At 36.4% G+C, this 27,560-nt stretch overlaps 2 protein-coding genes across 13 annotated transcripts in view; one reads left to right on the top strand and one right to left on the bottom strand.

The window, feature by feature from the left end:
* LOC134536959 (gonadotropin-releasing hormone receptor) overlaps positions 1–27,560 on the top strand; it is a 684,534-nt gene that overhangs the window by 475,710 nt on the left and 181,264 nt on the right. The gene's annotated exons all lie outside the window — the stretch shown is intronic.
* The window catches only part of LOC134536980 (uncharacterized), a 579,850-nt gene that overhangs the window by 524,281 nt on the left and 28,009 nt on the right, over positions 1–27,560 (bottom strand). For 5 of the 10 annotated variants that reach the window (XR_010075911.1, XM_063377118.1, XM_063377126.1 and 2 more), the window contains exon 2: positions 1,358–1,521. The exons of the other annotated variants lie outside the window; for them this stretch is intronic. Coding sequence is in view for 4 of the 5 variants with exons in the window: in XM_063377118.1 (XP_063233188.1) it covers positions 1,358–1,521 (164 nt within the window). In the remaining variant the exon portion in view is untranslated. The remainder of the gene's footprint in view (positions 1–1,357; positions 1,522–27,560) is intronic. 10 annotated transcript variants of the gene reach the window in all.

Here is a 27,560-nt window from a genome sequence, read left to right as displayed (position 1 = left end):
GTCAAAATATTTACTAGTTGCTAATCGTTTTGTCCCCCGTGTTGTCTGAAATCATTACGTTTTGGTACATTGTATAATTGAATTCCCAGGTACTCCGGTCAATTACTAGTGACGATAGTAGTCCACCAGAATGGCGGCTTCGATGCAGTGGAACAGACTGGTAAGGAAACTTCCGCGATGCTGTCATTCCCGCGGCTGGGCGGAGTGCGCGGAGCTGGCGGGTTGATTCCCGCGCAGTCGATTGTTTGCGACTGCACGACAATCGACCACAGGCACGCTTCCACTGAGGCAACGTGCAAGAGTCGTCAGGCGACATTTTGTTGTCATGTCGCATGCGGCATGTTGAAAAAGTTAACATGTCGTTTCTACAAGAATCGTTCTGCTGTCGCTTGTGGCCGGATACATGCTGCCCGTGTACACGCCTTTCAACAAATACACGCAGCGGTTCTTCAAAATGGAGGCAACGATAGCAGCTGCTGTATTTTTGTTTATGAATTCTGCTGATGTAAAGCGAAAAAGGAAACACCGTTGGTGGAGAAGAGAGATATTTTTAGAGAGTATACCACTTCTAGATGATTTTGTGGTAAAACTAGCGGCCAACGAATAAATCTTATTCAAAAAATTTCACTAGAATGAGAAAATAAGATTTTTATAACATTAAAGAACAGTGGTCTTGAACATTGTTTTTTGACGTGATAACGTCTTATAAATCGATTAACGCCGGCTGCACGCACGAAAAAGCATGAATCATTGTCACGTTTCGCCTGAGCCGAGCGTGCAAGAACCGGCCAACCACCGTGCGAGAAAATCTTCTATAATATCAAACAGGTTAAGGCGGGCTTTTTAACTAATTTTTCTGATTATATTTAAACAAATTATATAAATTAAATTTGAAAAAACTGTAAATAACAGTTGAAAATTAAAAAGTATTCAATTTTTCATCAATGTTTTCTTATGACGTTATCACGTAAAATTATCGTCCGTAAACCAACTTTAGAGACAACCCCCTTTTTTATTGTTGATTGATACGCAATATTGGTAAGACGCCCAAAACAATGGCTAAAGTGTTATGTTTGCACTGTGCAAACAGTTTTAACTGACTTGTATTTTTATGAAAATGGCCATTTTAAAGACGGAGATTCTAATTCATATTCACTATCATCGGAAGCTATCAAGCACCATATCCGCAAATGTTTTGGGTGGAACAATATGGCGAGGTTAAAAAAAAAAAGTTAATTCAACTGCGTCGTAACTTGCTGTCTCTCCTGACAGTTCTGAACACCGTGCATGTAAACCTGCAGACGTGGCCCACCCTTGCTAATGACGGATCACCCCACTGCATGGACTAGAAGCTCACCAGGCCTGGCCCTGCTCCTGGCAGGAACACACGAGGCAGGGAACTGCGTGTCAGCGGCTCGGAGCACTCCAACGAGCTCGCACTGAGCTGCCCAGCGAGCGGGTGTTATCCTGCCGTCGGCTGAGCGCCGATCGAAGCCACTGTTCCGCCGACGGGGCTGGAGCCTGTGGATCGGCGCCGCCTGATCACAATCGCTTCAATCACCGTCACGAGTTGGCCACCAAACATACCAGGAGATTTTAAAAAAAATTTCTACAACGTTAAAACAAGATGAATATATAACCAAAACTATTTACGTGCCATAAAAAATAATATATATATTTTTTAATAAGGGACAATCATTCCTTTGGCTAATGTGTTGGAGGCCGCACTGTACAATACACATGATAAATGTTTTATATCTATTACGATGACAGTTTTTTTATATTCGTGATAAATTTTCATTATTTAGCAAAATCAAAAATAACTTATTTCTAATACACTTAAATTAAATATTTTTTTTTTGTATTTAAGTAGGCTTTTCTGCCATTAATTTACTCTTGGTTCGGTTTACCAAACCTCACCAAGGTAAATTACGACGGACGACTCCAGGACCTTAGGCTCAATGGCACGGCACTTTGTTGTATTGAATAAATAATGAGTAGAGAGGAAATATGCCGACTGGGAAAACTACCGAACAAAAGTTGATAACCTGTTAAGAATTTATATAGATAAGAATTTAATTAAAAAGGTTAGGTAAATGCAACATAAAATACACAGATATCGGGTCAGCCATAACAGAACATATTTATTTAAAACACAATAAAGAGTATTAATTGAGTATTCGTAGAGTCAAAACAAAAATGGGGCCCCAATATTACTTAGTTACATCTTCACAATATGATTACTTAGTTACATTTTCAAAATAATTATTACTTAGTTACATTTTCAAAATAATTAACGTAAATTTAAGATACAGAAAGAATTAAAATATTGCTCAGGAATTAAATGTAGATTACGATGCCAAAGGGGTAGTTTGATGAACTAGTCGATGAAATTGCAAGATACGCGTGGCCGAAACAGGTTAACTACCCATGCTGCATGCTTAGGATTTAGTCGTCGAAAACTTTCCTGGGATATTTGTTGGCGGCTCCCATCGCCGTAGAACCACGGGACAAGCCCTGGGGTGCCCAGATGTTATGGGCGAAGCTTATGGATCACACCTCAGGCATGGGGCAGCGAGAAGTCGCCAACACCCGGACCGCTAAACAAGTTTTTTAACAACAAAAAATTAAACTATCCCATAAATAATTATAAAACAATGATTCCCGGGGAAAAGGCGGCAAAACTCACCTAATGCGGTAGTAAATACACAACTTTCGACATGGATGTCGATGGATACGTGACGAGCACAAAAATTTTTGAAGTCTACATTATGGCTGACAAAAACAGAAAGGAAGGTACTACCTTTTCCTTTCCAATATGAAGATGACCATAGATATGACAATACGTAGAGATGAGAAACTTAAAAAGTTACACTTTCCTGCACTTAAGTGCAATAACTCAATAATTAATCTTAAACACAATATTAATATAAACCAAAGGAAAAATTAATTTATGATGTTTAAAGTCTTTTAAATTTTTTTAAAGTCCATATGTTTTTCTTTTAAATCCACAAAGCTTAACAAAGACATAAATATATTTTAACAAAAAAAATGATTTTTATACAAAAACAATTATTTCTTACAAATTGATACTTAAAATAATAATTTCATTATACTTCAAATAATCAAAAAAGTTAAAAACAATTAGGTATTAAAAAAAGATATAATAAAAAAGTAGCCTCCCAGTTTGCATTTAATTAAACAACATATAAGCAATAATGGGCGCATGCCCACACAACAAGTGCACAACGGCACACACTCCCCCCCTCAAAGCACACCACAGCTGGCAGATGGCAATAGTGCACTAACTAAAACTAAAATACCCATGACAAAGGTAACACCCAAAAATAAAGCAAAATTAACATTACACAAGATACAATTAATCCACGGTGGAGGATGATGCTAAGGGAATCAAGATAGTACCTGCAGGTATAGGAGAGGAAGAGACAGGAGGGTTGGTCGTTTGAGACCGAAACTTGAACCAAAGAGTAAGACTGAGAATAAAAATGGCAAAGCCAACCAGAGCAGATAAGGATACAGCAACAATGTTAAGGTAGGAACTGGATTCAACTTGCTAGTGAGGTCGTAGAAGATTAATCACATCATGAAAAGATGCACCACTGGGTTGCGATATTAAAAGATTACTGATATCTTTAACAATGGAGTTATTTAAGGTTAAATTAGTGAATGGTGCAAAAGTCAACTTACTTACATTAAAATCTACTTTAGAAATATGTATAGTAGGCAATGTTAAATTGAAAGTCAAGGATGAACTAACAGAACCAAAAGTTCTAAAAAAAGGACTTACAATATCACAATGTGAGGCGTTACTGATAAAACCACTACCGATTATTGGTATGGTAAACGGTGAAAGAGATTTGGTGGTCGTTCGACATAAAAAGGTAACATCAATGGATGTGTTGCTTGCAAAAATCCACAAAGAATTTGTCTTCAGTAAGAAAGGTAGTTGCAGGGAAACAATAGATTTATCACAAAATTCAAAGAAAGGTTTGCCAAGAAAAAGGTTAAATTCACAACTATTGACATGGGAATCAAAAAAAGGAAAAACAGAGGGACATAAAGTTATGCCATGTTTTTTACAACCAGACAGAACATTAGTGTCAACAGTAGCAAAAGGTTTCTGTCAGGACTAACTAACTGGATATCGTGAACCTTAAGTAACAGGTAATGGTTAAGTTTGTTAAAGAAAAATGGAAAAGCAAAAACACGGTATGACTAAAAACTACTGTCCTTATTGGCAAGAGGTATGTTAATAACAACATTCAATGAACCATTAAAAATTACTGCTTGGACCGAACTAAGACCATAAAACATATATAGATTATCAAAAGAAACTGGAGCAAACATGTGTAAGGGTAAAGAGATTAAATGTTGAACCTTTTCTAGAATGTTGATAAAAACCTTTGGTTGCAACAAAACAGAGCTTAATTTGCCATGTACACTACTTTCAATGGCTTGCCTCAAATCAGAAAGTTCAACACGTGCAGTGGATAGGGCTTCACTAATTCTAAATAAAAGGGTATTCAAATCAACTCGCCAATTCACCGACATGATTTTATCCCAAATCTCATGAATTGTATTATTAAAAAGCTTAAAAAATGCATTGTGGCTATCAAGATAATGTTCAGCTAGATTTCTCACAAGTCTCGTGTTATTAATCACTCTTTCTTCTAAATGTTGCACAACAAACATATGGTTCACAACACTGGCCGAAATTTCATCCTGACTAAGTGATACTTCCTTGAGACGTTCTTCCAAACTAATTAAGTCATCATTGTCAAGAGTTCCAAAGACAGTTTTCAAAATTTTTCCACCGAAATTAAGCAAACCGCGTTTAGTGCGCAAATGTTTTCGAGGCAACAAAGAAGTCATTGCACTGGTCTCTGATTTATATGCATTAAAATTATCTTCAAGTTGGTGGATCACAAAAGCAAAGATTTCATTCCATGAATCGTTTTCCATAAGGTGCACATTGTTTACTTTAATTATGTCATTTAACGCCACCTCCAATTGATTACTTTGATTTTCCAATTGTATCAAGTCAAAATTCAACACGACGGAATAGAAATTGTCTGAGAACAACAGTGGATCTTCCTTTTCAAAAATAATACCAGAGTTGAGAGGGTTTACCGTAACATCGCTGAGAATCAAATAGAAGAGACACGAAAGAAGACTCCCCGCCCCGAACATGGCGAAGGTGCCCAACATCCCGGAGCAGACGAAAAAAATACACTAAAACACATAACCAAAAAAATATGTGGTCACAAACATATCGACCCGAGATCCCACATAACAACTGGAAAATATTAACCCAAGAAACAAACAAACAAAAAAAATTACCCTTACATGTAAATACAATAACATACTACATTATGCACCCAAACTTGTTCCCATGAAATGAGATTAAAAAAAGAATATATAAAAAAAAATGTTGCAACAACTTAAAAAACTAGTACCATGGTTTTTTATTTAATTATTTTTATGACTCGAGTTCAAAAGTTACAAGGGACTCATAGACTAGGACACGTGGGTGATCAGTCCACGATCAACTGAGTCAAAGACCCAAATAACAAAACAACGCCAACAGTTGGACACAAGGTTAGGCTGCAGCTCCTATACAATGCACACTTAAACTGAAGGCTGAGAATAATACCTTTTTAAATGGGAAATGTGAGCTCTCGTCACATAAACTCCCGTTTCAGGATTTACTAGACTAGCTGTAATAGGGGTAAGAAAGCGCTGGATCTGGTATGGACCTAACCAAAAAAAAAAGACAATTTAGCCATTCTCTTATCAACTGCTTTGCTGGTAGGGTGTGCTTTGCACAAAACCAGATCACCTGGCCGAAAGGGATTTGCAATACGATTCTTGTTATACTTTATAAGACTTTTATCATGAGACCGTTTCAAATTCTTGAGGGCAGCTGCCCAAACTTCTTTAACACCTTGTGGATCCTGTGGTAACAAATCATTTAGACACCAAAGATTTGACAAAGGGTTATTTGGAGCAAAAGTAAACATTAAGTTAAATGGTGTAGATTTATGAGATTCATGGCGGGCATAATGGAAAGCCATTTGTAGCCAAACTAAATTCTTGTCCCAACTAGACTGGTCTTTCGCATGGAAAGCAATTAATGCTGAACGGAGATTACGATTGAATCTTTCCGCATGCGAAGGCGGAGGATAGTATGGAGACAAGGTAATGCGGCGTATGCCGTGGGTGAAACACATGTTCTTAAATAATTTTGATGTAAACTGAGATCCGTTGTCAGAAACAATAGTAGATGGAATACCAAAATTTTGAAAAATCTGAGTTTAAAGAGCTTTGATAGTGGAAGGTGCATCAGCTTTTCGAAGTGGAATAAGCCAAACAAATTTGGAAAAGGCGTCAACACAAACTAACAACATATTATGCCCTTGCTTACTCCTTGGCAAAGGGCCAACAAAATCTATGAATAATTTCTGCATTGGCCGTTCAGCGACCTCTGATGCCAATAAACCCAAATGGGTATTTTGAGCAGGTTTGCTAAAAGCACACAAGTAACATTTCTTAACTCGTTCTGAAATTTCACTGTGCATACCTTTCCACACAAAATGTTTTCTTATAGCCTCTATAGTTTTATAAATGCCAAGGTGTCCGCCAATAGGTGAGGAATGAAAATATTCAAATACAACTGGTTTCAGAATTTTAGGTAGCACAATACGTTTCTGGTTATTTCGAATTCTTGAATACAAGATACCTTTAGATAAAAAAAATGGGCCCTGGGAAATGCCGGATCTTAAACTTGTTACAATTTTCTGCAGCTCTTCATCCTCTTCCTGATGAGCCTGAATATTTTTGAAAGCTAAGGGAAAATCGGTTAAGAGTACTTTACAAGCAGCTTCATCTAGAGGTTTATCAACCTGAGTATCATTAAACATGCGTGAAAGGGTATCCGCAACTACATTCTGTGTTCCACGGATATGTTGAACTTTAAACTTTTATGAAGAAATTCTCATAACCCAACGACCAATTTTGCCTAGTTGACGTGGGTGAGCCAAAAGCCACGATAATGCTTGGTTATCGGTTTCCAACAAAAATTCTGCATGTTCTAAATAAGGTCTGAATTTATCGATACCAAAAACAACAGCCAAACATTCTAATTCATAAATTGATGATTTCTTCTCCTGAAAAGTGAGTGTTCTGGATGCAGATGCAATAGGGTGTCTAACACCATCGAACTCTTGTGCCAAAACTGCGCCTATGGCTGAACTAGAAGCATCAGTTTGTAAAATAAAGGGTTTTGAAAAATCCGCCATGCGGAGAACAGTTGGACTCATAATATCCTGTTTCAAAGTTTCAAATGCCTTTTGTTGTTCCTCTCCCCATTTAAATTTCACATTCTTTTTTCGTAAGTGATTTAAAGGGACTGCCTTTTCTGCTAAATTAGGGATAAATTTTCCAAAGAACTGAATCATACCGATGAATCTGGCTATACCCTTGACATCACGTGGTGGTGGAAAATCTCTAATTGCTTTGGTACGTTCAGGGTCGATGGAAATGCCTTGAGAAGAAATTTTGTGACCTAGAAATGAAATTTCCTGAACTGCAAATTTAACCTTTTGGGGATTCACTGTTAAACCTGCCTTTTCCAAACGAAACAGTACTTCATTCAGGTGTTGGTAATGTTCCTCGAAACTTTCGGAATATACCACCAGATCATCCAAATAGTTGTAAACAAACTTAAATTTGATGTCATGAAAAATCTGATCCAACAATCGTGTGAGAACCTGTGCGCCTGTCGCAAGACCGAAAGGAACACGAGTAAATTGGTATAAATTCCATGGTACGCAAAAACTAGTAATTGGTTTTGACTCCTGTTTCAACGGAATTTGATGGTATGCTGAATTTAGATCAATGGTGGTAAAATATTTTGCTTTAGAAAACCAATGAAATGCCGAATGCAAATCAGGCAAAGGGACAGACTCAATTTCAATTTTTTGGTTAAGCTTACGAAAATCTACAACCATACGTTGTTTGCCATTAGGTTTAGGGACCAAAAATGCGGGACTCGCATACTGTGAAGTAGATTGTTGAATGACCCCTTTATCCAATAATTGTTGTACTTCCTGTCTCAAAAGATTCATTTGGGGAGGTGCAAGACGGTAAGGTTGACTTTTGACATAACTTTTATCATTAAGTTTGATTTCGTATTCTAACAGTTTGGTAAGCCCTAATTCTGAGGTTAGAACCTTAGGAAATTGTTCACACAAATTTTTGATAGCGATACGCTGTTGATGAGGTAAATGATCCAATGGGTCATGTTCTTTATTACTGTAGCTCTCTGTACTAATTTCTGCAAGGTTATCATGTTGCTGCTTGGTGCCCACAAAACTAATTTTAAGGTTAGGTTGAAACTTAAAAAAAAAAACACTCTTTTCTTGCATATCTAGAACAAGTCCAGATTTGGACATAAAATCTGCTCCTAGAATAAAATCTAAAATCACCTCTTTAGAAACCAAACATGGAAACATCCAAGTAAAATGTGCAATTTTCAACTTGATAGTCGCACGACAAAATATGGGTAACACATCATTATATGCAGTGTAACACTTGAAATCACCTTTCTCCACAAACTTGACTAGGTTAGCTGCTTTTAACTTAGAAAACAAATCATATGAAATAATGGAACGTGTGGATCCTGAATCTACAAGAGCTTCTTCCTCAAAATTATTTAAACTTACTGGAATACGAGGAACAGGTGCAGGAATTAAACCCACAAAATTAGGAAGACCAAGACTACCTATATGATCTGGGTTTCGCATATAAGGAATTTGGATTCCAAAGTTTCTTTGAAAATGCCGGGCAGATTTGATTTGACGAAATAGGTGAGCATTGTATTGAGAATTATTGGCTTGTTTAGTTTTGCAGTGGAAGCCGCTCACTTTACTTCCCTGCTTTAAGCATTTTTTTGTTTTAGTTCCCTACACTCTTTTATTACATGCCCAGGCTTCTTACAAAAATGGCAGATAGGCCCATGATAAGTTTGATTCTGATTTCTTGGTGTATTATTCTGAAATCGTGAGTTTGAGGTCCTAAATACTGTATTATGGCTGGGATGCATTTCAGTACGCGGGCTAGAATAATACTTAAATTGTTTATTTCCAGGATACTGAGAAAACGACCCGTTTCTTTGATGATCCGCAAAGCGGACATTTTGGGAGTGAATGCACATCCTATCCAATTCAGAAAATGTACAAGGCTTAGTTAGAAAAACTAATCTGGACCGTTCATCAGGTGTAAGCCCATCTAGAATGGTGTTAATCACCTCCTGTTCACTAACTTGCAAACGAAAAATAGCAGCCGCCTCTTTTACCTCATTAACATAGGCTGCAAGATGTTCACCTGGCTTTTGTAATCTGTTGTAATTATTCAACTGTAGTTGGGTCAGTAGCCTAGATGGGATGAAGAAACTAAGTATGTCTTCATGATACTGATCGAATGAAAACATTTGTGTAATGGCCAACTGTGTCCTTTCAGCCAACGGACCAAGCGTAAAAGGGTATATAACCTCTAAAATCTGAGTTTCATGTATACTTTTACTTTGTTTCAGTTTGACGATAAGCTTGAGAAAATTCAAAAAGGTAGGAATATGCAGACCATCAGTGGTCGGAAAATCCTTTAACATTTTTTCTAGCGGGTGAGTCAATTTACCAAAAACATTGGGCAATGAAGTGTTATGTGTTGTCACTGGGTGTGGTACACATGATGCGTTACTAAACGTGACACGAGAATTTGAACTCGTGGGCGGTGTCACCGTGGTGTAGGTTAGGTTAGGTAGATCAACCACAGGAGGATTGGAATTCACATGAGAAGGACCTGGAATAGGTGCAGTAGTCGGATGCTGCTTAGAGGCAGAGGGCAATGCTAGCCCAGCAAGACGGTCACAGACTTGTGTCATAGATGACAGAGGATTCAGGTCTCTTAAAAGGGAAAAATCTAATTCTGATTTACTGACAAGTTCAAGTAGTTTCTTAACTTCTGCAAAAACATTTTTTAATGAGGCAACCTGGACCTCAGACAAAACAAGAGAATGTAACTCTAACAGGGATTGAACGCGTCGTTCCAAATGTCTCAACCTATTTCTCACTCTAGGCAAAGTAAGAGCAAAATTCTCATCATCAACAAGATTTGTTACTAACTCTTGTAACACAAGGATTTTACTTGAGACCAAATTAAATTCCTCATTAGGGTCAATGTCCTTTAAATTATCACTAACAACAGGCACATTATTCTGAAGGGCAGTGCGCAGAGATTTACGCAAAACGGCAGTTGTGGTGTTTTCACATGGTAGACCACGTGAAAGACACTCAAAAGTAAGTTCATCTTTTAACAAGAACTCAGGCACAATAGTAGACGTCATGATAAACAAATAACTTACAAAACTTATACCAAGACCAAATTAACAAAACAAACTATTGCCATCCCCAAGCCATGCAAAACTCTGAGGCAGGGACACATGCAAGGAAAATAAAATATCCTACACATGCACAAGAAACACAACAAAGCAACATGACAGAACCACCAGCTCTGCTACCATCTTTCTGCCATTAATTTACTCTTGGTTCGGTTTACCAAACCTCACCAAGGTAAATTACGACGGACGACTCCAGGACCTTAGGCTCAATGGCACGGCACTTTGTTGTATTGAATAAATAATGAGTAGAGAGGAAATATGCCGACTGGGAAAACTACCGAACAAAAGTTGATAACCTGTTAAGAATTTATATAGATAAGAATTTAATTAAAAAGGTTAGGTAAATGCAACATAAAATACACAGATATCGGGTCAGCCATAACAGAACATATTTATTTAAAACACAATAAAGAGTATTAATTGAGTATTCGTAGAGTCAAAACAAAAATGGGGCCCCAATATTACTTAGTTACATCTTCACAATATGATTACTTAGTTACATTTTCAAAATAATTATTACTTAGTTACATTTTCAAAATAATTAACGTAAATTTAAGATACAGAAAGAATTAAAATATTGCTCAGGAATTAAATGTAGATTACGATGCCAAAGGGGTAGTTTGATGAACTAGTCGATGAAATTGCAAGATACGCGTGGCCGAAACAGGTTAACTACCCATGCTGCATGCTTAGGATTTAGTCGTCGAAAACTTTCCTGGGATATTTGTTGGCGGCTCCCATCGCCGTAGAACCACGGGACAAGCCCTGGGGTGCCCAGATGTTATGGGCGAAGCTTATGGATCACACCTCAGGCATGGGGCAGCGAGAAGTCGCCAACACCCGGACCGCTAAACAAGTTTTTTAACAACAAAAAATTAAACTATCCCATAAATAATTATAAAACAATGATTCCCGGGGAAAAGGCGGCAAAACTCACCTAATGCGGTAGTAAATACACAACTTTCGACATGGATGTCGATGGATACGTAACGAGCACAAAAATTTTTGAAGTCTACATTATGGCTGACAAAAACAGAAAGGAAGGTATCTACCTTTTCCTTTCCAATATGAAGATGACCATAGATATGACAATACGTAGAGATGAGAAACTTAAAAAGTTACACTTTCCTGCACTTAAGTGCAATAACTCAATAATTAATCTTAAACACAATATTAATATAAACCAAAGGAAAAATTAATTTATGATGTTTAAAGTCTTTTAAAGTCTTTTAAAGTCCATATGTTTTTCTTTTAAATCCACAAAGCTTAACAAAGACATAAATATATTTTAACAAAAAAATGATTTTTATACAAAAACAATTATTTCTTACAAATTGATACTTAAAATAATAATTTCATTATACTTCAAATAATCAAAAAAGTTAAAAACAATTAGGTATTAAAAAAAGATATAATAAAAAAAGTAGCCTCCCAGTTTGCATTTAATTAAACAACATATAAGCAATAATGGGCGCGTGCCCACACAACAAGTGCACAACGGCACACTTTATGTTTTCTATACCAAATTTGTTCTAGGTTTATAAAATAAATTCCTGGAAAAATTTAGTTGCGATAAAAATTCATATATTCAACCATATTGAATAAAAGTATCAAATGTTAACTTTTGCACTCGAAATAATATTTAGGAAGAAAAAAATTATTTTTAAAAAAATTTTGAGCGAGTCGCCAGTGATGTGTAAACATGTAACTACGGTAACGACCAAACTAATGTGTTCTCATGTTGTTCATATTGCAAATAAATTTAGATAATATGAAACTCGGGCACGAAATTAAAAGTGGAATTCGTAAAAATAATGCCGAGTGTTATAATAAACTGATTATTAAATAGTCCCTTTCAAACACTAAAATTTTGGATGCGGATCACACACATAAACACTGCACCCGCCAGTAGAATTTGCTGCCTGAATTGTAAACGTTGCTTGCCACCATCAAACGCAGATAGCAATAAGCAGCACGATACAACTGGAAATATTTAAACTATTAGAAACTGGTTCGATAAAACTGTGGCTTTGGACATGATTTTCGACAAAAAAATTTTTATAAAAATTCTGCTTACCTGAAATATTGTAAAACATATACTACAACAGTAAGTATTTATATGGTTTTTTCCTTAAACGACTGAAATCAGTCTGTAAATACTTCATACATAAAAAACACTAACCTCACTGAGATGATTAAAAATTATTATTATAACATTATATTGTGTCATTAAAAAGTTAAAAAAATTAAATTACGAGATTTGAACCCTGTTCTCTAATCTTGCTAAACACGCGCTGTACCGCTGTGCTAGTAAGCGTCTTCAGAACTGTAGAATAGTGTGTATATATATATGTTGTAACACCAGTTTTCTTGGGTATTTTAAAACTTGTGAATACTTTTCACAAAGACTATTTTATTTTTCCAAATATATTCTAGGGCAGTATAACTATCATAAATAGTTTTGTTGTATCCCCTAATGTTCACGAATGAAAGTGACAAGGTGTAAACGGGTTTATGTTGCTACACGTGAGACTGGCAACTTTGCATCACAATTCTGCTCATCGACTGGGTTCCATTTACATGCAATTACTCCTGCCAAATGCCATATACCGACAGCTAAGACGTTAACAAATCAGTAAAATCGTCGGCGGGCCCTAAAAATCCACATTGCAGGCTGTCAGTAGGCCTGAGTTAGTAGACCCCTGTTATAGAAAAATATAAACCAAAAATAAGGTAATATGTGAAACCAATTATCATATTTTAGTACCACAAAAGTAAGATTGTGGTCAATGTTATAGTTTGTAACTGCAAGAGACAGCTACAAATTCCTTAGATTTATTTTAGGAAATCCTCTTGATGGTATGTATATGATAGCCGGTCCGTACACAGGGTTTAAGTTAAGGCATGGAGCCAGTAAAGCCGACCACCATCTTGGATTCTTACGTCACGGCGGCCATCTATAATGACCTTGACCTTTGACCTTGACCCTCAAAATCTGCCAATAATTGCCAAAAAAGACTCAAAAGTCCTCAAATTTTACCCTAAATTCACCAAAATTTCAAATTTTTGGAAAAAGAAATACCGCCAAATAATCTAAAAAATATTGAAAATTCAATTTTCGAGAGCAAAATCAGCCAAATATTAAAAAATTGGGAATTCGGAAAAATCTCAAAAGACTTTTGCCTTATAAAACACATGTCCTAAAAGCGGCTTAAGAGTCCCAAAAAAAAAACTGCCATAGGTAAGCAACTGAGGTCATGCATGACCTTGACAGTAAGGATGTCATGGCCGCTAATTTGGTTGTTACATAACCGTTGCAATTTTCGTTACGGTCGACATCTTGAATATCTATAATTATTATCTGATATTGATGGAGAACATTTAAAAATTAATAAAAAATAATGGATTATGGATTCACGTCTTGAAAATCGGTAATTATTTAGCTAGAAAATCGTGAAATTTTTTTAAATATATAACATTATAAATTTATCAAAATTTAAATAGGATTTTTTTTTCTCACCCTTACTGCACATTTAATACATTTAGAATAAATTACCTACGTAGAGTAATTAGGAAATCCTCCGATAAAGAAAATTTAACAACCCATTTATAACCTCAGAAACTCTTCGCGAAGTATTTACTTTACGCCTTATTATAACGACTACATTGTTGAAACTGGACCATTGCAGGCTATGCATTTCAAGGAAGCAAAACTTATAGCTTTATGCTATATTTATCTTATCTTATTCACAATGACGAGTTTATTTTACTGCTGCGTGCCTTCTCGCGCAATACCAAAGATTACGGCCTTAGTAGTTAAGGTAGCCTTAGGCCTTCGTCGCACACGTCGGCTTGAGCGCTCATACAATGCGAACATTCGGCAAGTTTGTGTGGTTTTCTAGTTGAGCAATTTAGTAAACTGGTTTAGAAAAGCTCCTAGTATTTATAAACACCTATTAACAAAATGATCCACATACGTTCAGAAACGATGTAAATGATTTTGGATCTAATGAAAAATTAAATGCAAGTCGTAATCTTAATAAATATGCTTAAAATCTGCTAAAAATATTATAACTTGAATCGATTTTTAAATTATTTATCATGACTCCAACTTTAATAGCAAATTACACTCATATTTTAAAATTACGAGTCTTATAAACGTGAGGCAGTCACAATTCGGTACATAGGTTAATTTACGTGTTTATTTTTGTTTTCATTAAAATGCTATCTAAGCACTTGTCAATTTACACTAAACAACTTCAGCTACTATATACATACATACATGTTTTTAGGAAGGTAAGCCAGATTTCACGTGTTGCACAAATATTTTGATAAACTAGAAACCACATGAGAAAAAGCACGTAAGAATATTGAGCTTCAGTGTTTAACAATTCAGGTACTACTTGTGGAGACAATATATGTTTAATAACCTAGAATGTAACACTTTAACCTTCCTGTGTGAATAAGAATGTCATACCACATACCGATATTTCTTGAAGATCTAAGTACAGTCCGTGTTTGGTAACTTCTCTCAAACTTTACAGTCCTTAAATGTAGTTACAGTTGTCTATCCTCCTGCTACTGATGTTCTGTAAACATTGTTTGTAAACAACTAGAAGTGATTTTCAGTACTAAAATAAAATGTTTTTTATGGGAGTATCATTAAGGAAATGGGTACCACTGTTACTTCTTTTCAGAGATGTAAAATTTGTGATAGTTTACATGAAACAGATTTTAAATTAACTTTAATCACTTCGAAAAGTAGACTTGATAGAGCCCGACGTTTCCTTAAGGCTCACCATGTTCATTGCGTCATTCTATAACTTCACGAGATTTGCGTTGTTCTCAACGCAGAAACCAAGAAATTCAAGCGCTGCAAGTTTGTTTTACGAAAAAAAAAAATATATTAACTAACAATGCAGCGAACTCTCAGTGGACGCGGAGCTTTAAACGGAAATGAGAGCATTCCAGCGCCCGCTATGCGCGTTCTCATTTCGCTCGTCACGGTTAAAGGCGCGGTTCCTCCGGGGCAACGTGTGGAATGCGACATAGACATTGTCGCCTAGCCCCGGGCGTTCACGCTGGTTCAACAGACGTAGCACGACGCAAGCGACAGTGTCGAACCCGTCAATCTTCCCGAGAATCCTGTCGCGTGTCGCGTGTCGCCTGCTTTCGCTGAGCTTCCCACCCTGGTAGGGAAACAGGCGACATGTAGAGGCGGACATGGATTGACCCAAGGAAAAGAACGTAGTTTCTATTGAGGAATACAGGCAGGTACCAAATACTGTGGACGTTCAGCTCTTAAAATACAAAATTAAAATTTAAAACTAAACGCTGTGAACGAAATGGGGGCGTAGTTTAGGTCCAAAATAGCGAATTAAAAAAACAAAATAGTGATATAATGGGAGAAGATTAGAATATGATAGCCGGTCCGAACGCTGTGATTAAGAGTGCGCGATACATGTGGTTCCGAGCAGCAAAATCGACGTTTGCGGTGGAGCAGATTCTGTAAATACCATGACATAAATTGGATTTTGGTAAAATATTATTTACAGAGTAAGGATGGATCTTAAAATGTTTTTACTCGAAATTTCGGTATGCGTCTTATTTTATTAACTAATTACTCCTAAAAACGGCGAAGTTTAGTAGACGAATGCTAGTATAATTTGATTGGAAATGGGAAACAAAATAATAATATTATACAACACATATGTATGCATGAGTTAGAAACAGCAGGATGCATTTAGAAGCAATACCAGTTGAAAAATCTGTTCCGCCGTAACCTTTGTAATCGGTAGACGAAGAACGAATTTTACACATCGTAGTTCACGCGTCCACACACAGATGTCGGGCACTCCACACGCAGAGGTTCATTGCAGTAACACATAACAGATGTCGCACAAGTGGGAGATCGTCACTACTTGTTTTGTTGTATCGCGCTACCACGAAGCCACATTTATAAATTGAAATAGATGGAAAACGCTGCAATTGGTGGCAATAAGATGCGTTTTAAAAATAACAGTGACAAAGGAAACCTGCTTCTTTCTGTAAGGCGGAAAAATAAAAGTTAGGTAACTTATTTTTAAATTGATGATATTAGTTAGTTTTTGATTCCAAAATCTTTAAAACGAGTGTATAAAACACTTTCCATGTATCTGAATATTTCAAATAACAGCAGCGCAGAGACTAGCATCCGAGACCGGCCGCAGCGTGGGAAGATAGCGCGGGAAAGGGCGGGCGGCGCCGGGCTGGCGAAGCCAGTGCGCATTCCACGTTCACACGCTGGTGACAGTAGATAGGTCAAACTGAATCCTTAAAAATGAGATCATACCATGTTTCACCAACACCGGAAAAAAAAATTACATGTTTTGATCTCTTTAGTTTATTACATATACAGTTATTATAATTACATACGGGCATCTTTGTATTGTCTCGTGGTAATAATGGGATTTGAAAGTAAAAGTATATAATTTAAAATGTCACTGAAAACTAGATGCTGCGTGGCATTTTGCCGAAAACGAAAATTAGAGCACGTTGGCCTGTCGTTCTCCATATTACCTGCTAGGGCTGCTACTGTAGTTTTTGAAGTTGAAAATAAAAATAAAATAAAAATAAATAATGGAATGGAAAATAAATATAATAAACAGAAATAAAATTCATTACTAAACGATCATCAGTTTCAATCCGGCTGTATAATTAATTTGGACTTTACTAGTGCAGAAAAATATATATAAGTACATACACTTAAAATTTACTGTAGATAAATTGGTGGTCATGTGGGTAAAAGTGTTTTAGTTCTAAACTAACAATTGAGGGTTCGAATCCACTTTGAAACGAAATTTTTTTTTCTATTGCGGAAATAGTTTAACGTCCCATTATAAGGACTAACATAAAGCAATTTTACAATATCAGTAGCCTTTATCGAAACAATATAAAATATTGCGACTACAAAGGTGCCAACAATCACACACTAAACCTTTCTCAGGTTGTATCTGGCTGTAATTTTTTTGTTTTCAAGTTGCAAAGAAATGGTATGATCGCAAGGGTTTTGTTTACAAATTTAAGCAAACGATCATTACTATGGGAGTGGCGCCTCTCCCTTTACTTACTCTATGTGCTGCGGCCGGAGGTTTCCCCCCCCCCCCCCCCCCCCCTCGTTGCAGTAATAGTCGTTAATATTTAATGATATGTTGTTTATAACGAAAAAATACACACAAGTAATTCCAAATATATTTAGTTAGAAAAGTTAAAGAAATAAAATGGGGAGAAAAAAAAGGGGGGGGGGGGGGGGCAAATGGGCCAGCCGTAGGGCCGCGGCCCCCTCCTCCAGCTTTCAGGAAGAGGAAAAAATGTATGGGTTTTTGAGGATTTTTGGCAAATTGTAATTTTTGACACATTTTGTCAATTTTTGAAGGTCTGCCCCCTCCCCTTACAAACTATTTTATAGTCTGGCCCCCCTTAAAAACTGCCATATGGGCGCCCTTGCCGTGAGCATACATAAAATCGTGGTTCTAGTATTATTAAAATGTGGAAACTAACAAGTTCTAGTGTTGTCCCAAAAAACGAACTTGAACCCAAATTTGTTGACACGAACTTGAACCGAACTATTTTAAAGTTCGGTTCGAGTTCGAAATTTCGAACGTTCGTACAGCCTTATGCAATACTACTCTCTAAAATGTCACACGTAAATGGAAACTTATCAAATAAGCGTAGCATAGCAATTATATATCGAATATCGCGTCTATTAAAAACATTAGTTTAAAGAATTTAAAACATTTGTCCAGGACTCTTTTAGGTCATTACATATTTGGGATTGCTACATCTGGAGAGGGGAAAAAGGAGGAGGGCATCGTGTTGTGAGGTTGTACGGGCCAGCAGATTTTTTCCTCATAACTGTAGTTCCGGATAACTGGATGCCGGATATACAGGGGAGGAGTACAGTTTAATAGAATATTATAATTACATCGTAAAATGTTATTGGTCCCGAAATGTTTGTATCAGTACGCAGTGTAACATTAGTTACACTTATTTGTAAGTGAGGACTATTTCAATCTTTTGGGCACGGTAAACGAATCTTACGAGATGCTATAGCTTCAATTATTAAATGTGTACTACTTTTGGTGGTGAAGACTTTTTGTACCCTTGTTCTGTTTTGTGCGAGTACATTACAATAATCGTAATTTTCACCGCGACTGATACTGGAGAACATTGTAAAAAATCTCACGTGTCTAAAAATTTCATAAATACGCATGAACAGATGAATAGAAAACAAATTGCAAAGACTACTAAAGTACTATTCCAGCTTTTTTTAACAATTAATCGTTAATTTGTGGTATCATATGTGGTTTTCTACTAAGATTATGCTTCATTTTAAAATAAATTTTGACGTAATTTATATAGTAAATTTAAAATACTTATTGGTGGAAAATAACTTGTAAGTTTATGTATTTTATCGCTCAAAGACTTGTTGGAACCTACAGCTTCGAAGCAATTCGATACCCCGAAGATCTTAATGAAATTTAAGAACAACCGTTACTAATACTTATCTTTATAACACTATCTAAAAATGTTTCATAACATCAAATACAGCTCCGTAGGCGCCAATACTTTAGCTACTAGCGACTTTAACAATCGCGCACCGTTCGTTCACTATTTGTATTCAAAATGAAGATAATTGTCTATTATTATTCAAAGCATCTGTAAAATTTCATTTAATTTATTTAAAAACCGACATTATAGGTTTGAATTTATCTACAACATTAATTTATTTCAAGTCAAATTCTCTAGTTACACAAGAAAGTAATCTTAGTAACATTTAGCATGTTTGAATGCAAGTGGAGCCAGGTGGAGTAACTTCCCAGTTATAGTAGAATAATGTAATAAAACGACTACTTCGTTATGTATTTATGTACCTAGATGCGTACGATTCATGAAAAAAAATTTGGTTAGTTGAGCTTTGACAAGTGCCAGTTGTGTGCATATTAATTCAAACAACAGATGTTTTCTTTTATGTTGTTTGAAATACTCATTGCAGCAATCATAATTGTATCAGTGTAGCCTACATATTGTTGGTAATTAAGTATCTCATTGTTCTTGTAACTTAAACCCAAAATATATGTTATGTGCGGTATTGTATGGTTCAATATAAAAATGTGTAAGTAGGTCTATTATAAGAAAGCATGCTTTAAAACCCGCCATTTTGTAAGGTATGTTCATGATTAATTTACATATAGAATAGTTACCTAAATTATAATGATATGTGAATATGTTCCTTACTATTTTTAACTGTATAAATTCAATCAAAAATTTGTTTTAACTACGATGCACGTACACAAGATAGGCTAACTTTCAAAAGAAGGTTTGAATGAATACAAGGTTTCGCCAAAGTTATTTTCTGATGCAAGAAGTACATAGTAAATGTGTTTTTGTGTGCTTTACTGTAAGACCTATCCTACTGTAAATTCATTTCATATCGTTAACTTAATATATAATCCATAATATTTTATCTTTTCTGCACACATTACTTATTATTATTTGGATGCGAATTGTAAAACTTCGATTCTTGCAAGGGCCGAACACGGAATTTGAACTTTCTAAAGTATTATATATACATTTTTGAAGTTAGTAATGTGTAAAATTTGTGATGTGACCACGTCTAATAAATCAATGAACGCCGGCTGCACGCACGAAAAAGTGTCCCGTTACGCACATTGTCCCGTTTCGCTCATTTTATATTTCTCTTTGCTAACCTGAACCTCCTAGCATTGCGACCGAGTCCGTGGCGTAATTCTGTTTTCATGCATTTCAATGTAACATTTTCATTGCTCTTTGCTAACCCGTTCCTCCTAGCATGGCTGCAGAGTCCGTGGCGCAAATATATTATTTTTGACTGCATCTTGGTGTTGGGTAAGCCATTTTCCTTCACATCATCCTTGAAACACTCCCATTCGTTTCCTACTTTTCCTATCATCGTCATATCCTTAACAGAATAACACAATTGGAAGAAGTTAAATATCAAACATGTATCAAAGTTATAGTTGAAATAATATCTTCGTTAAAGTAATAAACATAATTGAATTAATGACTGCAAATAAAAGTAAATTTATCAATTAAATTGTAGATTTCATTTCACTCCTTTATATCCATACAAAACAGTGATAATTCAATAAAAATGATTCAATTTTATTCATAAAAGTATGCAATCATTTCATCAATGTTTTCTATGACCTTATCACGTTAAACTATCGTCCGTAAACCGACTTTACAGACAACCAATTTTTTTCCTGTATTCCATTTATATATATATATATATATATATATATATATATATATATATATATATATATATATGTGTGTGTGTGTGTGTAAACTTTCTAATGCATTCTATATACAACGTGTATCTAAAACATACTGACAAATTCTGGCAGAATATTCCTGGCGAAAATACAAGACGAAAACCTTTGTACCATACTTTTTTCTCGTAAATGGATTTGGAGTTTTGGACCCCCAAAAATAAAATTTTCCTATTCTTGAATAACTTTGCACTGCGTCTGATGTTTTTGTAGAACGCAAATTGTTCACCACGAGATACGTGGGTTGTAATGAACAGTGGCGTAGCCAGGATTTGTGTATAGGGGGTGTTATGAATCATGCCCCCCCCCCCCCCCCGTATTAAAGCGGGTGGTCCGGGGGTCCTCCCCCGGAAAAATTTGTATTTTAAGGTGTAAAATAGTGCTATTTTAGCAGTTTTCGGTACTTAAATTTAAATATTGTAATGTTAAAAATTTTATTAATTTTCAATATGAAATTTTTTTGAGTGATGAATAAAAAATTTAATTAAATATTTGGTGCTAAAGGGGGGGGGGGGAGGGTTGAACCCCTAACCCCCCCCCCCCTGGCTATGCCCCTGGTAATGAACATCCTTCAATGAATATAACGGCATTTCTGTTTTAGCAAATTTTATCACCTGAAAAGCTAATAAAAAATAAAAAATAAACCAGGGCAGGCATTACAAAGCACGTTTGCAAGGTGTAAAGTTTCCTTCCTAAAAATCATATGCCACAGTTTACTTTCTGATGATGTTAATTTCAAGATATGGGAAATTCCATTTTTGGAGGTTCGTAACTCGATTTATGAGTAAAATGGTTATTAGGCTTTCGTCTTGTAATCTTTCCAGAAACAGCCTGCCGAAGTTTGTACGTATGTTTTAAATAGTCGTTGTGTATATATGTCAACTTTATATGTATTCTATATATATATGTGTATTATATATATATATAGTGCTCAATAACCAAGAGTAAACTTACTTTGGTTAAGTTGCTGAACCTATGACTAGCCAATTGAAAGAAAATGCTACGTAACATGAACGAAAAAAATTTCTAAAGTAATACATAATTTTTCACCCAAATTTATTACATGTTTCAATATTAATTTTCGATGGGCTCTTTCGTGGGCATCTTTATTGGAAGGCCGCGGTGTGCTAGGGTTAATGGCTGTCGCTCATTAGCTGTTATAGTCTCTGTATCATATTTAGATAAACCGTAACTTCAATTACAGAATAGCCACTGAGCGACAGGCAGCTAGCCCTCCCACACCTTAGGCCGCGGCCTTCCACCATAGACGCTCTTAACGACACATATAATTTAGTCTAAAATTTGCCGCAATATAGATACACTACTTAAAATATAACAAGACTCGCTGGAAAATGATTTAAACTAAGGCCAACGCGAATGCGAGTTCAGTAATTGAACCTTCAGAGGTAGTATATACATAGGTGGGTAGTTACCACGACCATGATCTACGTTACTACGTTATATGTGAAGAGACAGAAGTTTTCTTTCTGTAGCGAGAAGTTGGCTCAATTTCAACATAACACAATAATTATATAGTGAACTGTCATTCAATTTCGAAAAACCGATATAACTTACATTGAGATGAAGTCCATGTTGTACGAATTTTGACGTTCACTTTTTTAGAAAGTTTCTGGCAGGCCAATAGTTTTCTGGTAAAATAAGATCTTTGCAATCCTGTTTACAGAGACCTTTCTCACAAGATAAACGTCGAAATTCGGACACTGAAATATATTATAGTAGTTCTGTTTAAATTATGATTACCAGTTGTGATTGCAATAATAATAATTTATGTGTAATATACTGTAATGCCAGTAACATTCACTTTTAAGTTCACTTAATTGGTTACGGAGAAAATATTATGTTGATCGATAAAAAAAGGTATTCTTAATTATACGCAACATACATTTATAAAAGTTAAATTAAAGTTAAAATTAAAGAATGGACATTTGGATTTAGAGAAAATATAGAAACTAGTATCTAGGTCCATTGCGGGGGGAAAAAAAAGGACAAATTCTTGTTTGACTTTTCAATCAAAAACGTAGACTACACGGACTTCATGTTTTTTTTTAAACTTCGAAACGAAATTTGGAGAAACAATTAACAAATGTTCATGTAGAAAATAGTACACTAGCAAACTGATTAGAATAATATTTCCTGGAGTAGTTCAGCTTCAGTTGCCTGAGCCAGTACCTAGTAATTCGGGTGCCGGGACGCCGGCCAGACAGAGCGGAAAACTGTTCCAGCCTATCAGGACGCGCCATTGGTATTAACGCCACCTCGCGCGATAAGAGCAGAAAAAGTTGTGGTCAAGCCGATATTTTGTAATGCGGAAAGTGCCGAGATCGGTGATTTTTCAGAGTTTAATATGCTGTTATCTTCTCAAACTATTAACAAATTATGTTGTGTTTTATTCTCTACAAATCAACGGTACATTTGTTACAAAACACGTGTCAGAAACGTCCAGTGTATTAAAAAAGTTATAAATAAGAAGTTTCGTTCTGAATTTGACAGGCAGATGACGATACTAAACTATTAGGTATGTAGTGTAACCTTGTAACGAAAATTCTATTTTTTTTTTGTTTCGCTTGCAGTAAAATGTAAAATAAACATGAGTGATAATTTACTTTGTAATATTTTATGTACCAGAACTGTTGTACGGTTTTTATTTAAACGAAGTGGTGTTGTATCACACAGTAACATCCACGGACGCCGAAACAGTTAAGCATAAAAACGGCGTTCCTTTAAACGAAAAAAAAAGTTCTATCCGCTCTGCCTGGTTATGTTTGAAACGGGCGTGATAGTCCAGTGTCGTCTTGTGCTTCTCAGCACATCACAAAGCCGTTGCGTTGGCTGCTACAGTTGACTCATCCCACCCCTATCAGCCGTCCATCATTCTTTGTCTCTCACTTCCCCCCCCCCCCAAACCTCACCCGGGTGACATTTCGTTTTCCTACTAGTTCGCGGTATCTCCACTTGGATTCGCTCCATACGCCCGTGGCCAGACGCAATGCTATCCTACGAGGAAAAAATGAACCACTTCAACTGACCGCGCGCGAGAAAATATTATCTCCCACGCGCTCTTAAGGTGTGGAGCCAGTGTAGTTGACGGCCATCTTGTATTCTGACGTCACAGTGGCCATATTTGATGATTTTGTCCTTGAAAATTGATCTTAACCTCAAAATTTGCCAAAAATTCCCATAAAGTCTTAAAATTCGTAAAAATCCATTGCAATTTCCAGTTTTTTGAAAAATTATCTCAGCAAAAAATCTAAAAAAAATTTGAAAATTAAAAATTCCGTTTTTGCGAGAAAATATACAAGAAAAAGTTTTAATATTTGGAAAAATCTCAAAGTACTGTTACGATTTACCGGGTTCGTAAAGGATAGCCCCATTTTAAGATTTTATCACACACAGTTTTATTGATTGCCACTACTTATGCCACTTACAAATAATAGTCTAAAATGTCAAATCATCAATTGCACTTAATAATAATGTTGCTTCCTCAGTCACTCGTTTCTCACAATTAACACACCTCGCTGGGCCGCACCTCAAGCGCAACTCTCGCTGCAGCACCCCTCGTGGAACTCCACCGCGGAACACCGTCGCCACACTCCGCCGCCGCCGACGCACTTGCCTTCGCCGAGGTCCCACTCAACGCCTCGCTCGGAACCTCGCTCGGGCCTCCGCCACGCCCACGACACTATCGCCCGGAACTGAACTCTCTGCCCTGGAACCTTCGTCCAAGGTCTTCGCCGCTCTGCCGCACCCGCGGCACTATCGCCCCGGAAGCTGTGCCACGCGAAGGCTCCCGCCCGAACTCTCTCTGAACTCTCCACTCTCTAGGCCGGCGTTCCGGGCACATATATATATATATATATATAGGCCCAGACACCTTCCAGAACTTCCGATCCCGGCTGGGGCCAGTCGCGTCATTCCGCGCCGTCCCGACGGCCGAAATCACTCGAAACACGTGTCGGCGGCTCGCGTAACTCCGCAGCTGTCAGGTGTCAGTTACGTGTCAAAGGCAGGGCACCGCGCGAGGAGAGGAGGGAAAGAAGGGAAAGCGACAATCCTTGTAATCTTCCAGGCGCTCGTGGCACATATCATGTTGCGGCAGCCACCAGCCAGCTCTGCACCTGCACGTGTCGCGGCCTTGCTCACGTTCGTAACAGTACTTTTGCCTCATAAAAAACGAAATGTCCTAAAAACGGCTTGAGAGTTCTAAAAGCTAACCACCAAAAGACGCTGTGGTCATGACTTTGGCAATTAGGATGTCATGGCTGCCATGTTGAATTGTTATGTAACTATTGCAATTTTTTTTACGGCCAACACCTTGAAAAAATTTGCCTTCGAAAAATTAATTTTAAAATATTGTAAAATTAATAAACAATAATTAATAAAAAAGTAATAAAAATCATGCCGCCATCTTAGATTATAATGTAAGAGCCCTCATCATGATAATCCGTTGTTATTTATCTAGATAATAGAAAAACAATTTGAAGTTTAAAAAAAATTTTTAATGAAATATCAATTAATAAATAAACCCACTTACACAATGGTTTCTTCAGTTCGAACATGGTGAGGGGGAAAATGAAAATTTCGTTGGATCTTTACTCTACGGAAGCAACCGGCAGACTCACCTTCCACCACTAATGCCAAGGTATATATATAACCAGCTAGTATGACGTACATCTGCCATCTTGTCTTTGTCTGCTGGAGGATGTCATCTTGAATCCAAATTATTGTTTCGTCAGCTAGAGTATGCTGCCGCCATAGTAGTTTAATTTTTACCCGCTAGAGTGCAGTAATTTCCAGAACGCTCGCCATTTTGACATTTGGTCGCCATCTTGTAAATCTGTATTTATTTAACTATATATTTGGGGAAAATCCAAAATTAATTATTAGAATTCTGCAGTTTGTATACCGATTAATTTGTTCAGTTCCTGTCCTTGGTTCGATACTTCATGGATGCAAAAAACTTAAATTTATATAAAAAATTTTAATCAATAAAATCATCTTAAGTTCGTAATCTACCAGCCTCGAGTACGCCGTTAAATTATTGGCGGCCTTCTTGGAAATTTGTATTTGTTGAACTATAATTTCGGAAATAATTTTCTAAATTCATAAAAAAATGCACTTATTAAAATGATGATTTACTCGATGGATTTCCGTCTTTGTTTTGATTTCTGGCCCGTGGTAAGAAAAACTAAAGATTAAAATAAAATTTAAATTCTGTTTTCAATTAACTTTTGTGGATTTTATTAATCATTCTCTCTACGAAAAATACTATATAAGATAACTCTTGCTGTGCCTACCATGCAAGTCTTATTTTTCGATAGCTGGAATACCTTCCAACCAGGTCTTGTACTATGTTAAGCGTATAGTCCAAGTACCTTCGGACAACGAAGACAGGCCATGTACAATGTCAGGCGTAAGGACCAGTCGTCTCCGGACTACAAGGCCTTCTTCGTCGATAGCTTAAATAACATATTTCAATCAGTGAATACAAAGTCTTTGAACTGTCAGACCTATAGTTTCGATAAAATGAATTAGAAGTAATTATACCAAAGAAACATGTTTTACGCTTACTTAAGGACCAAGAATCTCTGAAATTGGTTTTATCAAGACCACGAGGTTTTAAACCAGTAAATATTCAGAGGTACTATAGCTTTGTCTACGCACATTTAATGAAACGACAAATATTAAACAAAAGAAAAGAACACACAATACAAACACAATGGACACACATTACGCACACTGTACACACAAGGAACACACAGTACACACACAGTACACGCAATGGACACACAGTACATACACTGAAAATACACATCGAACACACAATACATGCGATAAACACACAGTTCACAAACACACTGGACACGCAATAAACACACAGTACACCCACAATGAACACACAGTACACACACATTACACGCAATTGATTCACCGTACACACACTGGACACGTAATGAACACATACCACATACACAATGAACACACAGTACACGCAAAATAGACACACAATGAAAACACACAGACTCACAGTACACACACAGGACACACAATGAACACACAATACACACTCACAGGACACATTGAACATGCAGTCACGAGAACTCAGGCTTAGTTAGAAATAAGATTTCGTGATATAAAATAATTACTACAAAATTTAAAATTTAAATTAATTTTCTTTAAATTTATTTAAATTTAGGTAAAACATCTGTTCCCTTCATCAGGTACTGATGACGGGAACAGATTCCAGTTCCCGAAACGTCACAACTATTTTGTCATATGAAACCTACTGTATTTATTCGTTGTTGTCGTTGTGTTAAACATTATGTTTATCTTTATCGTTGTGTTCGTATATTTGGTGCGTTATCCAGGTTTAATTACCTGTCTGCAGTTACTTTTATTATAGAAACTGTTTCTTCGTTTTGAGCCCACTGTGTTCGTCTGTGCTGTTATTTTTTTTCCCAAAATTCTTTCCACAGAATTCTTGTGCTGTCTGATATTTGCGCTTAAATTTTTTCTATGTGCTAATGTCATTATGTTGTCCATTAAACTCATTTAGGTTATTCATAGGGTTTACCTGTCAACACCTGATATAAGCTCGGTACTATGTGGGTTTATGTTTTTATTATTATTTCTAATTTTGCATTTATGAATTTTGCCCATGAAAAGTAGTGCAATAGTGCAATGGTGTATGTCCAAGAAAATGCATTAAATCA

The sequence above is a fragment of the Bacillus rossius genome, chromosome 1, assembly GCF_032445375.1.
Source record: "Bacillus rossius redtenbacheri isolate Brsri chromosome 1, Brsri_v3, whole genome shotgun sequence".
Taxonomy (NCBI): domain Eukaryota; kingdom Metazoa; phylum Arthropoda; class Insecta; order Phasmatodea; family Bacillidae; genus Bacillus; species Bacillus rossius.
The sequence above is the reverse complement of the archived record's forward strand: the minus strand, read 5'-3'. Positions and strand labels throughout refer to the sequence as shown.